This window comes from Pongo pygmaeus, chromosome 9 (genome assembly GCF_028885625.2).
Source record: "Pongo pygmaeus isolate AG05252 chromosome 9, NHGRI_mPonPyg2-v2.0_pri, whole genome shotgun sequence".
Taxonomy (NCBI): domain Eukaryota; kingdom Metazoa; phylum Chordata; class Mammalia; order Primates; family Hominidae; genus Pongo; species Pongo pygmaeus.
Genome location: NC_072382.2, coordinates 59,482,447 through 59,495,371, shown reverse-complemented (window position 1 = coordinate 59,495,371; position 12,925 = coordinate 59,482,447). Strand labels below are relative to the sequence as shown.

Sequence of the window (12,925 nt, the reverse complement as noted above, 5' to 3'; positions counted from 1 at the left end):
CTAGAAATAGACTGGGCGAGGCTGTGTCTGTTCTCCTCGGGACCCAGGGAAAAACCTGGACATGTGACTAGAAAGGGCAGGAGAGAGAAGACCCTAGTGGGCGGGAGTAGAGGGGCCCTCTTTCATCTCTACTCCCCCGGGTTGCTGGCTGGGCCGTCCAGCCAGGGCCAAAGCCCGGCCGCAGGAGTGCGCGGCTAGCACCGGCGCCCGGGACGCGGACGTCATCCGAGCGCCCATTGACAGTACAGCGGGAGGTCCGGAGCCCAGCCCAGTTTGCCGCAAGGACGGCTTCAGGCCACCTCTAGCCCTAAACTCCAAGCGCGGCCCTCACAGGGTCTCACATGCAAAAGCAGCCCAGGACAGCCCATCTCGCTAACAGCCCAGCCCCGCCAGTTCAGTCGAAGACTTATTTTTAGTCCCCAAATAGGGGCGGCATTCAATATCTGACAATTCACACAAAACAACATTTTCAAACTTGGTCAGCCTAAAAGAGCGTAAATAAAACTCAAAACAAGCTGGCGACAGCCACCTTTTATCTGCTCCGAACACACCAATTCTTTTTATCTTAAAGCTCTGCGGAGCGCCGGGGAAGCAGCCGGGCACAGAGCTAATCTGCCCTCAGCAGCCCCGGGCCGCTCCTCCCGGCATCGGAGCACAACCCCAGCAGCCTTTGCACAAGCCCTTTCTCTTCTCTGCCCGGCCCTTTAAGGGAGAAGGAAGAAAGCAGCTCCTGCGGGAGCGGCCGGGCTCGGGCTGGGCCCCGGGGCGGGTGGCAGCACCGCCCCCTGCCCTGGGCCGAGCCCGGGAGCAGCGGACCGCGGCCCGGGCTGCAGAGGAGCAGCGGGTGGCGGGGCCCCGGCAGGGCGCCGAGAAGGACGGAGGGCGCCGGCTGGGCTCAGGGACGCGGGGCGGGGAAGAAACATGCCAGCTACCGTGCGCTCGGCCGGGTGACTCCCGGCGAAGTCCGCGCCCGGCGGGGCTGAGCTACCCCCTCGCCCCCGCTCCCGCCAGGTCAGGCACCACTGCCCTCGCGGCCAGGGTAAAGAGGACCACAGATCAGTTAGCACTTGGATTTCGGATGGGCTTGGAATTCGGTTTGTTTATTCCTGAAAAGATCATTAAAAAGTATAGTCCAAAAACGGGGGGAGGGGGAAGGAAGGGAGACAAGAGGAGGGAGCTGGAGGCAACTCGAGCGGTGTCCCGGAAAAGTTGCGGCGGAGCGGCGGAGCGGCGGAGCGGCGGAGCGGCGGAGCGGCGGAGCGGCGGTGGGGTGAGGGTGGGAGGAGGGAGCGCAAGCGTTTTCTAGCGACCCGGGTTTTCTTTATGAACTCCTCCGAGTAAACTTCATCCCGGCGAGAGAGCGGCGGAGATCCTCGACTCCCGCCCGCCCTCGACCAGTGTCAACCCCACAAACAGCCTAAGTTTCCAAACCGAAATGGGGGTGGGGTGGGGGTAGCATTAAGAAGCCCAGAAGCTCAGCGGGTCCTCCCGACCTCCCGCACCCGGAGCCTGGCTGACACTGAAGCGCTCCGAACACTGTGGCGTCGCAGTCACACGGCGAATCAACCCAACACTTTTCAAGAAAACAAAATATTTGCTAGGAAACTTACTTTGCATTTAGTCTCTATTCTTTGGGGGATGCGGTTTAGGTCGGCTCGCAAGGGAAGCCCGTTTTGTCCAGGTTGGATATTGTCTACTTATGGATCAGCCCTTGGATGAGGGTTTATTTTAATTTATGGCTTATGCATTCTTTTAAGGTCGATTTACATGACCTCCGGCTACAACTAAGACAGCCGAGGAGGGCACTCCAGTCGTCAGTCGGCCAAACCCACAATTAAAACAGCCCTCCCCCCCAGTCTCGGTGTGACTAGGGCTCTCCCGGGGTAGGCTGGCTGCCTGCCTTTCTCTTTCTCTCTTCTCTCTTCACTTCCCTCTTTTTTTTTTTTCCTTTGTATCTTTCTTTTTTTAGTATCGCGAAATAAGATGTGGTATCAGTTTTTTAAAACTTTCAGTATAACTTTCTCTAAACCCAAGCCTGCAGCGGTAACAAGAGATACAGCGCTCACAAAGCCCTCGGGATATTGCCCTCTTGTGGGCAAGGAGGGCATTACCGCCTAGCGGTCCCATCCGAACCTTCAAAGCCGACACGCATTTGCTTTCACAGAACGAGGAGGGATGACTACACACGCAGCCACACAAGCTTCCTCCATCACACACTTGAGCGAACTTCAATGAAATACCTACCTCAAACTTCACGGAGACTTACAAATTCATTCTCTAAGCCACCTGACTTCTTTTTCACATCATTCCCAATTATATAGATTAGAATACCTATGCGGGGAGGCGGAGGTGGAGGAGTGAGGTGGGCCGAGAGGGCAGACAGATTTCCGGACGACTACTTAGGATGGCGATAACAGCTTTCTGTTGTCAAAGGTTGCGTTGTGTCCCTGTCCCTGCCCTTTTGCCTTAATGTCCTACGCACAGTTATCTACAGCTACAACATGTGTTTTCTCAGAGTGGATTTTTTGGAGGGGAGGTGAAGGGGAGAAAAACAGACGCCCGCCACGCAGATCTGTCAGTCCGGAACAAGGCGCAACTCTCCAAGAGGGGGACGCATCCTTGGGATCAGCGCGTCCACCAGCGAGCGGCGGGCGCCCGGGCCCCTTTCTCTCCCTCCACTCCCCCTCGGCGTCGGCCCCTCGGAGCGCCCTCCTCCCGCTCCTCCTCCTCCTTTCCCCTCCCCAGCCAAGTACGCAAACCCGCCCCGGCCCGGCAGCCGCGGCTCCCGGCCACCCGCGCCCTCTCGGGGCTCCGCTCGCTCGGCTCTCGTCCCTCTGCCTGTCCCGCCCCAGCCCCTCGGTCCCAGCTCACAGAAACTAACCCTGGAGTGCCCGGAAGGGCAGGAGCGGAAGACGCCGGGGGACGGCGGCCCGGCCCTGGGCTCCGGCCCCCTGCCCCCTCCGGCGCCCCAACAGGTAGCTCACAGCGGGCCGCGCGCCCTGGCTCTGCCTCCCTCGCTCTCCAGATCGCTCGCTCCGTCCCGGTTACCTGGGCGGGCTCCAGGATGGTACCGCGCGGGAGGGCTCCTTGTGCGCTGCGCCGCAGGAGTAAATGGCATTAAAGAAAAAGGGAAAGATACAAATAAAAAAAATTAAAAGGAAGGGGAGTCGGTGCTAGGTCAATTGGCACAGTCCGGGGAGCAAGGGAACAGAACCCCCCAGCGCCGCGGCCGGCGTAGCCCGTTAACTCAAGTCTGCGGGGGTGTCCCGCCCCGGGCGGGGGCAGCGCAGAGCGGCAGAAGTTTGCCGCCGGGGTGCCAGGAGGTGCGCGCGGAGCGGGGTGACTAGGGGCTTCACCCTGGAACAAGTGAAGGCGATGGTTAGTGCTGTCAATCTTGGCAATCAGTGTGAGCGGCCATGTCGTAAGTATTCAAAGCATTTCCCGTCGTGCAACATCAGAAAGTGAGTGGCCAGGGCATTGATCTGAGCGAGGGAGAGGAGGCTGGGCTCCCCTCCCAGACAACACAGGCAAGATGAGACAAGAGGCGAGGGAGGCAGCGAGCCAGGCAGAGAAGCTGGGAGGGAGGAGGGCGGGTCGGGGGAAGAAGGAGGGGAGAGCGGGAGGCAAAGGCAAGAGAGAACCGCAAAGAGAGAGGAGGGCAGAGAGATCCGCGAGACCAGAGGTTGGAACTGGAGAAAGCGCCTGGAAAGAGACGGTGAAGCAACTACTAGGGGAGAACTGGAAGGAGACAAAGAAGAGAGAGAGTCGGGGTCAGAGGAGAATGGGGACAAGTACTAGGTAGGGGAGAGGCAGGCTGAGGGAAAAACGACCAAAAGAGCTCTATTGGGGCTAGGGCTGCTGGGAGGAGGAGTCAGGAGAAAGGCAAACTGTAGCGTGGAAAAGGTAGGCAACTGGGGGAGAAAAAAAGGAGCAAACTGGAGAAAGTGAGGAAGTCAAATGGTAAAGGAAAATGTAGGAATGGTAGCTTGTGCTTTGGAAAAGTTAGGTGACAGAAGGAGGCATGGGCTGAATGTTGAGAAGTACTAAGATAGAACTGGACCACAAAAGCGAGTCACGAGACAAACAGAGAAGTGGAAGGACAGGCAGGCCAGGGAGAAGACAAGAAGGGTGGATATTAGGATGAACAATAAGAAGTATGAAGGAAAACGAAAAAAAGAAGTAGTCAAAAGAGAGAAAAGAAAGAGATGAAGGAAGTAGAGATGATGAAAACACACCACTTAGTAGGATCTCAGCAAATGGGGGAAGAGAAACATTTTAAACGATGGAGGAGGAGGCGTTGAAAAAAAAAAAAGAAAAAGCAATTCACACAGGAGATTCCTAACATATGTAGGTGGCAGTGTTCTGGAGGCCATATTGATTACATAGTTTATGGGTTCAAATTATTATAAATAACAGGACTGTGTACAAACCACCAAAAAATTATTACACTTTCACAACAATAAATAAAGCAATTCCACAATTGTTATACTGTTATATGGATAAGTCTTCATTGTATGGGATTGAGTGGTTGATATATGTATATTACCTCAACTTTGTAGAGGAAAAGATTTGGAGAAACAGTTTCAAGAGGGGTGGTTTAAAGATTGTTGAAGATGAAAACAGTTTCAGTCACCCAGGATGACATAAAAATGCCTACGTCAGATGTAGAAAATTATGTTAATAAAAGACCCCCAGAAAAAACTTAAATAAAGATTCCCTTTGAGTCATGTGTAGGGTAGATTATAGATTTGAAGGACATAGAATGTCATAAAGAAGCAGACCCCTGAAACTTAATCTCAGTGCAAAAAAAAGCTGGAGGATCAGGATAGGGAATAATCATGGTCTCAGGTAGTAGAGATACAGAATATAAAAGATAGATGAGAAACCTAGCTTTGATAGCAGCACAGGGCTAACTAGAGGCAGTATGCACAAGGTGAGGTTGGCCTGCCTTAACCCAGGCCCAAAGAAATAGACTAGATTTGAGAAACTGAGGTCAGTGGAAAGTCAAAACTACATCAAGATAAAAGCTGGGAAAGAGGTTCTGAAGCACGAGATAACCTGCAGAGATTTGTGAAGGAGAGATCCTTACTGTATAGAAACTCATATGAGATGGCCACTTTGAGACAGTTCATCAAAAGAGACTTTGTGAAAGGACATATGGATATGGACCAAAAGAGGAGCCAGGAATGCTGATTGGAGAAATCAGAAAGTTTCGTGGCAATCTAAAGTTGCCAACCTGAGGAAGACCTCCCACAGATGAAGTGATCAAAGATAAAGGGGAGAAAGTCTCATCTCTATTACATTATCTTTGAAGAAAACAGAGACAAAATGCAAGCACAGAAGATGGAACAAGCTGAGCTGTCGATCATATACTGCCTTTTTAAAATATACTCCATGTTGGTTTCATATAAACTCCAGATAAGAAAAAGACAGAGATAAGAGTGAAGATGAGCTCCTAGGATCTGTGGGGCAGAAGAAATAGTCATATGCTCCTGGCCCACTAGGAAATACAATGCTTGAAGACTGGTAGCTTGGGGACTGTGAGTTAAACTGACTTGATGTTTTTGGAAGAAGTTAGTCCCCAGCAAGAAATCTTGTGTCTCCACCAGCCATGGTGACTTTCAGGACTGGAAAGTCTGTCTCTAGGGGCCAGAGCCTGGAGGCCAATGAGATGTACACCCTGGTACCTTGCTGGGCAGCTCTTAAAGGCCAGGGCTCCCAGAACTGCCTGCGGGCCGCTTGACCTCTAAGGCCCAAGGGGCAAGCTCAGACTGGTGTTTCTAGCCCAGACAGGAGTCAGATCTCCCCTGTGTGTGTAAGAGTGTGGTTGGGCCTGTTCCAGAGCCTTGCACTCCTCAGCCGTCTGCCCTGGAACTCAACCACAAGGGCCAAAAAACCTCTCCAAAGCCTAAAGAGGTCAACATTGAAGGACCTGTCCTAAATGCCTGCAGAGAGGAGAGGGGTGTAGATTAAGTCTCAAAAACCAAGTCCTCAGGGAAGAGCCACCTAGAGAAGTGAAACATCAGGGACGGAAAGGCTGGAGCGCGACTGGGTTCCTCCAATTTGCTGCGACAAGTTTGGCTTTCCAAATACCAGCGCGTCCGTCTCTTTAAATCACAGAGCAATCGGGGTTCTGGTGGGCAAGACTGACCCTGACGACCAGATGCAGGCCGCTAGCGGGAGGCAAGAAGGAAAAGGAGACATTATCAAGATCTCTGGCGTCCACTGAAGGCCCTAACACCCGGCCTCGATGTACCTTCCGAAAAGGAGCCGCAGGAACCCCTTTTAGATTTTATCTAATAAACTGATAGCAAAGTAGATTGATAAGGCGGAACCCGGAGCAAGTAACAATATTGATCCCTAAAGGAAGGAAACTAAAATTTGGGGTCTCGATGCCGCACTTCTGGCTGTGTAAGAGTGACACGTGGCCCTGGGGGCGGGGGTGCCATCTAAGGATTTCCTCTAAAGCCCCGGGCGCTGGCTATACCAATGAAGAGGGAGAGGCGGAGAGCGCAGCAGCCTGCTAAAGTGCTGGGCTCTCCACCTACCTGGTGCGCACCGGCCTGCGGGCTCGGAGAAGTTCCCGGAGGAGCAGAGGGCACCCAGGCACGGTGGCCAGATCCAGGCACTCATAAGCTCACATCCCCTGGGGGCTGGAGCCCCACGCGGCGCAAGAACCCCGGGCGCTGAGCTCCGGGGAACCTGGGAGGGAAGGAGGGGCGAGCGGGTGGGGCTGACTTACCTGCCCGCAGCAGTCGCTGCCTCTGTGTTGTCGGAATGTCCCTGCGCACCGCAACCAGCAAAGGCAATTCGCCTTTGCTAACTTTGGCCTCGCACCTCCAGAGAAGAGGCGCGAACTCGCAAAAGGAAAGGCGGGCACGGCTCCTGGAGAGAGGTCCCCCTGAACTTGGGAAGGACAACGCAATTAATTCTACTCGAGAAGTTAGTATTTAAAACATCCACGCAAAAATCATAACGGCTATGCAAACCTCGAATTCTCGCTTTGAAAGACTCCTTACACCATCCGGGCGGACAATTCAGACCTACATGATTTCATATTAAAGTCGCTAACTTCTTTCAGGAAGGACTTCAAAGCTACTGTATAAATTGGACAAGCATAAATGTCAACCGCTCCCAAACATCGAGAAGAACTTTTACTGAAACGAAGGATAAATGAGATAGTGTAAAAGCCAAAAGGGAAGAAGTTGAAAACTTTAAGTCAGTACAGAGAAGTTTTAGCAATTGGTTTCCTTAAACGGGGATAACAAATAAACCAACACTTCAGCTGCCCATCGCACTTCATTTAAGTTTGAAGTAACCAAATAACCTGAATTCCCAAATAACAGTGCCCTTGGGACTCTGCCTCAAAGAGGTCGGAACTCGTGTTTCAGCAACAAAAGCAAAAAGCAAACTGAATAATGTCCTGCGTTCCTTAAGACGTCATTCTGCAAAAGGACAAGGCATTGTCCCTCGACTTTAAGTGGATAGAGAATAACATTGAATTTCATTTGAATCTGCGTGTCATTTCTGTTCGGAAGATCACAGCGGTAGCGGCAGTAGCGGCAGAGCACCGCCACAAAGGAGGTGGGAAAAAGTGGTAAAAATGCATGAACTTTTTTCCAAAGAAAAATAAAGATAAATCAAAAATAAGTTTTACAGACATGCCTTTCCTAGCTTAGGAAAGTTAATTTTTAAATGCGCTTCTGCTGTCTAAGGTGCAAAGCCAGGCTAGGGAGTGCGTGGCTTGAATCTGCATGCTGATAAGAGAAGGCTGATGTACTTACAGTGACAGAGGGCAGGCTGCGGGAGAAAAGCTGTTTGTGTTAGCCTGCGAGTTACCCAGGGCTGCAGTGAGAGCAGAAGGGAGGAGTGGGAGTGCCAGTCTGCGTACACCTTCACCGCGTCTCATTACATCTGCCAGCCTCTCTCTCCCTCTCTCTTTCATTTCCACATTCCCTTTGTTCCTGGAAAAAAAAAAAAATCTACACGTCACATCAGAGTCCCCAGATGCAGTCTACACCAAAGAAAAAAATGAATAATTCAATCAAACTGTGCATAGTCTCTAAGGCAATAAATCTATTACACTTAAAGAAACGAAGGGTAATTACCACCATAGAATTAGAATAAGGCCAAAGACCAGAGATGTCGCTGAGTCTGTGGATAAACTCATCCGTAAATAAAGTTTCATTTATTTAATCTTTTTGGCATCTCAAATGGAAAGTCAGAGAAAGATTTTTAACTTATTTTAGAAGGGCACTCACTTCTTTTTAAACACATTGAGGCGGTGGGGCGGGGTTGGGAGTGGGGGGATGGCGATGAAGAAAAGGAGAAAAAGCCTGGAGTATACTACCTTACTCAAAAAGCTCCCAAAGGCAGCGTGGAGCAGCACAGACACGAACTAAGACAATGTGTGTCCGTGGAGCCTGTACAGGGTCCATTTCTCCCCCACGTCACCCTCCTCCATTCCCCTCTAATGAGACGCGGATCACCCTCCACTCTCACCGACACTGCCGCTCTGCACAAGGGCAGCTGGAATCTGGGAACCTTACCTGCAGCACCAATACCTAAGAGAAATCGCGCTTCCCTGACACCAACAAACCATGCCATCCCCACGCACCCTGCCAAAGTCCTGTAACCATCTACTTCTTCCATCTGCCTAAGAGAAACTGTAAACGGGATTTTCCCCCCACGATTGAATGGAAGCTCTGTACTGTACCGACTTCTGGATTTGCCCTGAGTTGAGTTTAGGGAATGTCTGGAAAGAAAAAAAAGGGAGGAAAAAAGGAGGGGGGCAGCTCAAGCCTTGTCCAAGTTAGTCAGAAGGCGGTGTTAGGCAGGAAAGCGCCTACGGGAAAAACAGCTGGGATGCAGACGGGCTATGGAAATCTCAGTTCTAGGAACCGTGTCCTTTCGTCCCGGAGGTAAGATTGTGTGACTGCCGCACGTTTATTCTTTTACTATTCGTTTCTCTCTTCCCCACCCCCAACTACCCCTGCCACTCAGATCAGCCGGCATGCACCCTGGAGAAGGGCACAAACACGGCGGGGGCTTTATTTTTCAGGTCTCTCCACTCATAAATTATGGGTGTCACTAAAACGAGATTAGCAAATCTTCTACCGCTGGCGGCGGCAACCAGAGCCTCCGTCTTGCCAGTTGCGCACTCTGAGACATCTCTCGGGGCAGAGTGGTTCCGAAGCCCCAGCCCGCTGGGTCGCTCGGCCTGAGGGCTCAGGTGATGGAGAGGAGGCTCGCGGCGTCCCAAACGGGTTCGGCCAAGGGTTTCCACCCCATCACCACTTCCCGCTGCCTCCACGCGCGCGCGCGGACGCACGAGCACACACGCACGCACACACACACACGCGCGCGCGTATTCTGAAATTCTGGCCGAACTCCTCATCTAAACGGAAGTCCCTTTACAGTCAATCCAGCCCGCTCGAGAGCATCGGGGAAACTAGACTGTTCCGTGGATGAACTGCGAGGATGCCAGCGGTCAGGCTTGGCTGAGCTTTGTTTACGTGCCTAAGTCGCCACCTTGAGGTCGAGGGGAAGACTGCGCCCAGCTAGGGGCTGTAGAGACGAACCCAGCTGACACCGGCCCAGCAGCCTTGGCGACCTCCCGGGACCGCTTGAAAGAGAAGCAAAGGGAGGGCGCCCTGCGGGCGGGCGGGCCGCGCTAGGCGCCGTCTGCCCTCAGAGACTCGGGCTGACAGGAGTGAGAGCTAAAACTTCCAACTAGCTGAAACCAATAGCCGGGAATCGAGCGAAGGCGAACTCTCCCAGCAAAGTACAAAGCTTCGGGCCAAAGAGTCTGCAGCTCCAAGTCAGGGGCTGCGACTCCGAAACTCCAAACACTAACTCCCAGGGCAGTGGCAGAGGGTGGGGGCAGCTTCGAAGAGGCATACCAACTGCTCCGGTCCTGGCTGAAGACCGAGCTCCCTTCTGCGGTGACCTCGGCTCAGAGCTGACTCCGTACTCCCTGGGACTCATCTCCCGCTTCCTCTCCACCTTCGGAACAGTAGACAAAGGGACTCAGGGACGCGGCCAGACCCAAGGTCACAAACGGAGGTCTCCGAGACGAGAATTGCGTGCAAGAGAAGGACGTTCAGGCAGCCCGGCCGCCTGCTGCGAGAGCTGAACATTTCCTAGCTCTATAGTCGCCCATTTCTCAGGAAATCAGTCCTTCTGAGTGTCTAACAATGGATTAGGTAAAATAATAACGATTGTTATTAATTACATCAATGATTTTCTATTTTCCCATTCCTACCCCTATGGAAGCCTTTTTCGCTCACCGTTCTTCCTATATTCACGCCTTGCACTAAAAGAATGCCAGGCTTAAGAACCTCCTAGCTAAATCCTGAAATAACTTATCGCGGTTGTTCTTTGTTACTCCTGGTCACTGCCTCCAAGGCTTGGGGACATCTGCAAGGCCACACCGTAGGTCCTCCTCGGTGAACTGTGCCCCATGGGTTCCTCAGTCATTTCCCTGCTACTTGGATGCATAGACATTATTTAAATATACTTTATAAATTGAGAAGAATTCTATTTATTTCAAGAAAAAGGGACACTAGGGAACTATTTTGTTTTATATGAGCATACATCAGCCCTGGCTGACTTCGGCTGTGCCCATTCAGTATTTTGTTCAACTATAAATAAATAATGGAATAAATTAAAAATTAAAATATAGCCACAGCAACCCGGTGCTAATGGACAACAAGAAATGTCTTCTCCAATAAAAGAAGCAACAGGCCCCCAAGCCGGACCCCACTCCCTGTTTCATGCCACAGCCTATCAAATTAACATTGGATAGCTCTTCCATTTATGTGGAAAGCTGAATGTTACTGAGAACAGTACTGAATTTTCCCAGGGAATCCCAGTTATAGAAACACCTGTGCTAAGTAATGCTATTCTAATCCACTATGAAAACCTTAAGTATGTAATAGTCCTCAAATCATCTTATTTCTTAGTTGCAGTGGGGTAGGCCAACCTCATACAAGAACATTAGACTTGTACAATGTCCTGAGAGCCTTAACTCGGAGCGCGCTTGGTTTTGCCATACATAATCCTGGCAGTTCATTTTATCTTAAATGGAAAAAATATACACATGAAGTTTAACATAACTGGCAGAAACTAAGCCAGGGTAGGAATTAAACAAATCCAGTGACTACAAAACTGGAACACAAATCACATGTGCAGTCAGGGACCAATTCCATTATTTTTAATCAAAACTTCTACAACATAGGAGTTGTCACTATTCAGTCTATATTCTCCATTTTGCCATAAATAGAATATTTAATGGCAAAATATAAGGAAATGAAACCACCATAAATAATGTGATAGAAACCAGAACATTGTAAACTCCTACCAATTTCCCAAAAAACATACAGGTCAGCTATATTTTTAACAATACCAGATCTAATATTTTTGAAGTGCTATCTGAAAATATATATATTTATTAAGGTAATCGTTGCTTTATTGCTTAAGGTGGCCAAAACTAACACTTCTGAAACATCCAGATGAAAAGTGAAATTTCTATCCATCATCTAACTGTTTCTCTTACAATGATACACAGAATTTTGGAATTTTTTTGAACGAAAGTTATCTAAATAATTACACAAGTAAGCATGATTATCACAATAAAACACAGAAAGGAAAAATATAAGGCAGGGTTATAGGATAATAACCACAGAAATAAACTTTAGTCACTAAAATTCAAAGTACCCCTCATGATAATATCCTTCTGAGATACTGTGTTATCTTTTCACCATCAAGTAATGTTAAAGCATGCGCATTCCTTCATACATGCCTTTCTCCATTTATAGACCCACTTGCCTCTTCCCAAATCTGAGGTTGGCCACTCACAAAGATGATTACAATATCATTCATTATACATTTTAGCCCGCCTAGAAAAATTTGGTAAATCAGTATAGATCCTTTCCAATACCTAATAAAAGACAAAGAAGGAACACAAAAGTAATGCTGTAAAACCTCCCACCAATAAATATGAAACAATAACTTCCTACTAGTCTTTAAAAATTTGATAGTTTACCTCAGCAATTTGTTTTATTATTTGTTAGCATTGTGTTTAAAACTAAATTTGACTAAATTCTCTAATTTTAAAATTTGTTACTTAAAAATCTTCTTCGAAATCCCATACTATTTTTTAAATTTCTAAATACAGGATTTCTTTTGTGTGCGTATTTTTTTTAACATTACAATCATATTGGAGATTTTTGCTTGTTTTTCACAATTTTGTTCATGCTTAAATATTTACTGAGTGCCTAGTATGCGCAAAACAAATAACTAAAAGTATGTTAACTGTGGATTTATCTTTTTACTTTTATGATATAATAGATATTATTAAAAATCTATTGCATATAAACTGAAAATTAATTTTTATTAAATATGCCAGCAGAAGCATCCTGTTCAATATTTGATAATTCCATAAGATGATATCTCATTCTATTTGGCACATACTATTGAAATTACCTGTTATTTTTATTAACCAACAAATTGTATACATTTCTAAAAATAAGTTTTCTGACTTATCAAATGATATATCTATAAAAAACCTTTACTTAAAAATAGGATGTATAGTTATAAGCCAATTCCAGACAACATCTTTTAATTTTAAATCAGTTCTAAAAGAAGACTCAAACTGTATTTCAAGTCAAAGTGTTTAATATAATTGCTATGCAAAATTATTCTATAACTTGCTAAGTTTTATGTCTTTAGCATGTGTCATAATGATACATACAAGATAGAGATGTTATCTTCCCAAAGTCAAGCAAACAAATGAAAGCTAAAAAATAAGTCAGTGTTCACAAGTACCTGGATGTTTGCTATTATATAAATAACTCATTGGGTTTTATTGAATTTTTACATTTTCATCAGAATGTTTTCTATGAGTTTGAACATATTATGTTTA

General features: G+C 48.4%; 1 protein-coding gene across 4 annotated transcripts in view; it reads right to left on the bottom strand.

Annotated features, from left to right (window-relative positions):
- The window catches only part of SOX6 (SRY-box transcription factor 6), a 664,535-nt gene extending 654,403 nt beyond the window's left edge, over positions 1–10,132 (bottom strand). Inside the window, exons 1-2 of one of the 4 annotated variants that reach the window (XM_054438794.2) lie at positions 9,903–10,132; positions 7,785–7,964 (exon numbers count right to left, since the gene is read on the bottom strand). In XM_054438794.2, the coding sequence (XP_054294769.1) occupies positions 7,785–7,945 (161 nt within the window). In that variant the 5' untranslated portion in view covers positions 7,946–7,964; positions 9,903–10,132. Of the gene's footprint in view, positions 1–1,610; positions 1,823–3,048; positions 3,516–7,784; positions 7,965–9,902 lie in introns of those variants that run through there. The other 3 variants (XM_054438792.2, XM_063671129.1, XM_063671128.1) reach the window with 3 other exon arrangements.
- Between the last annotated feature and the right edge of the window lie 2,793 nt (positions 10,133–12,925).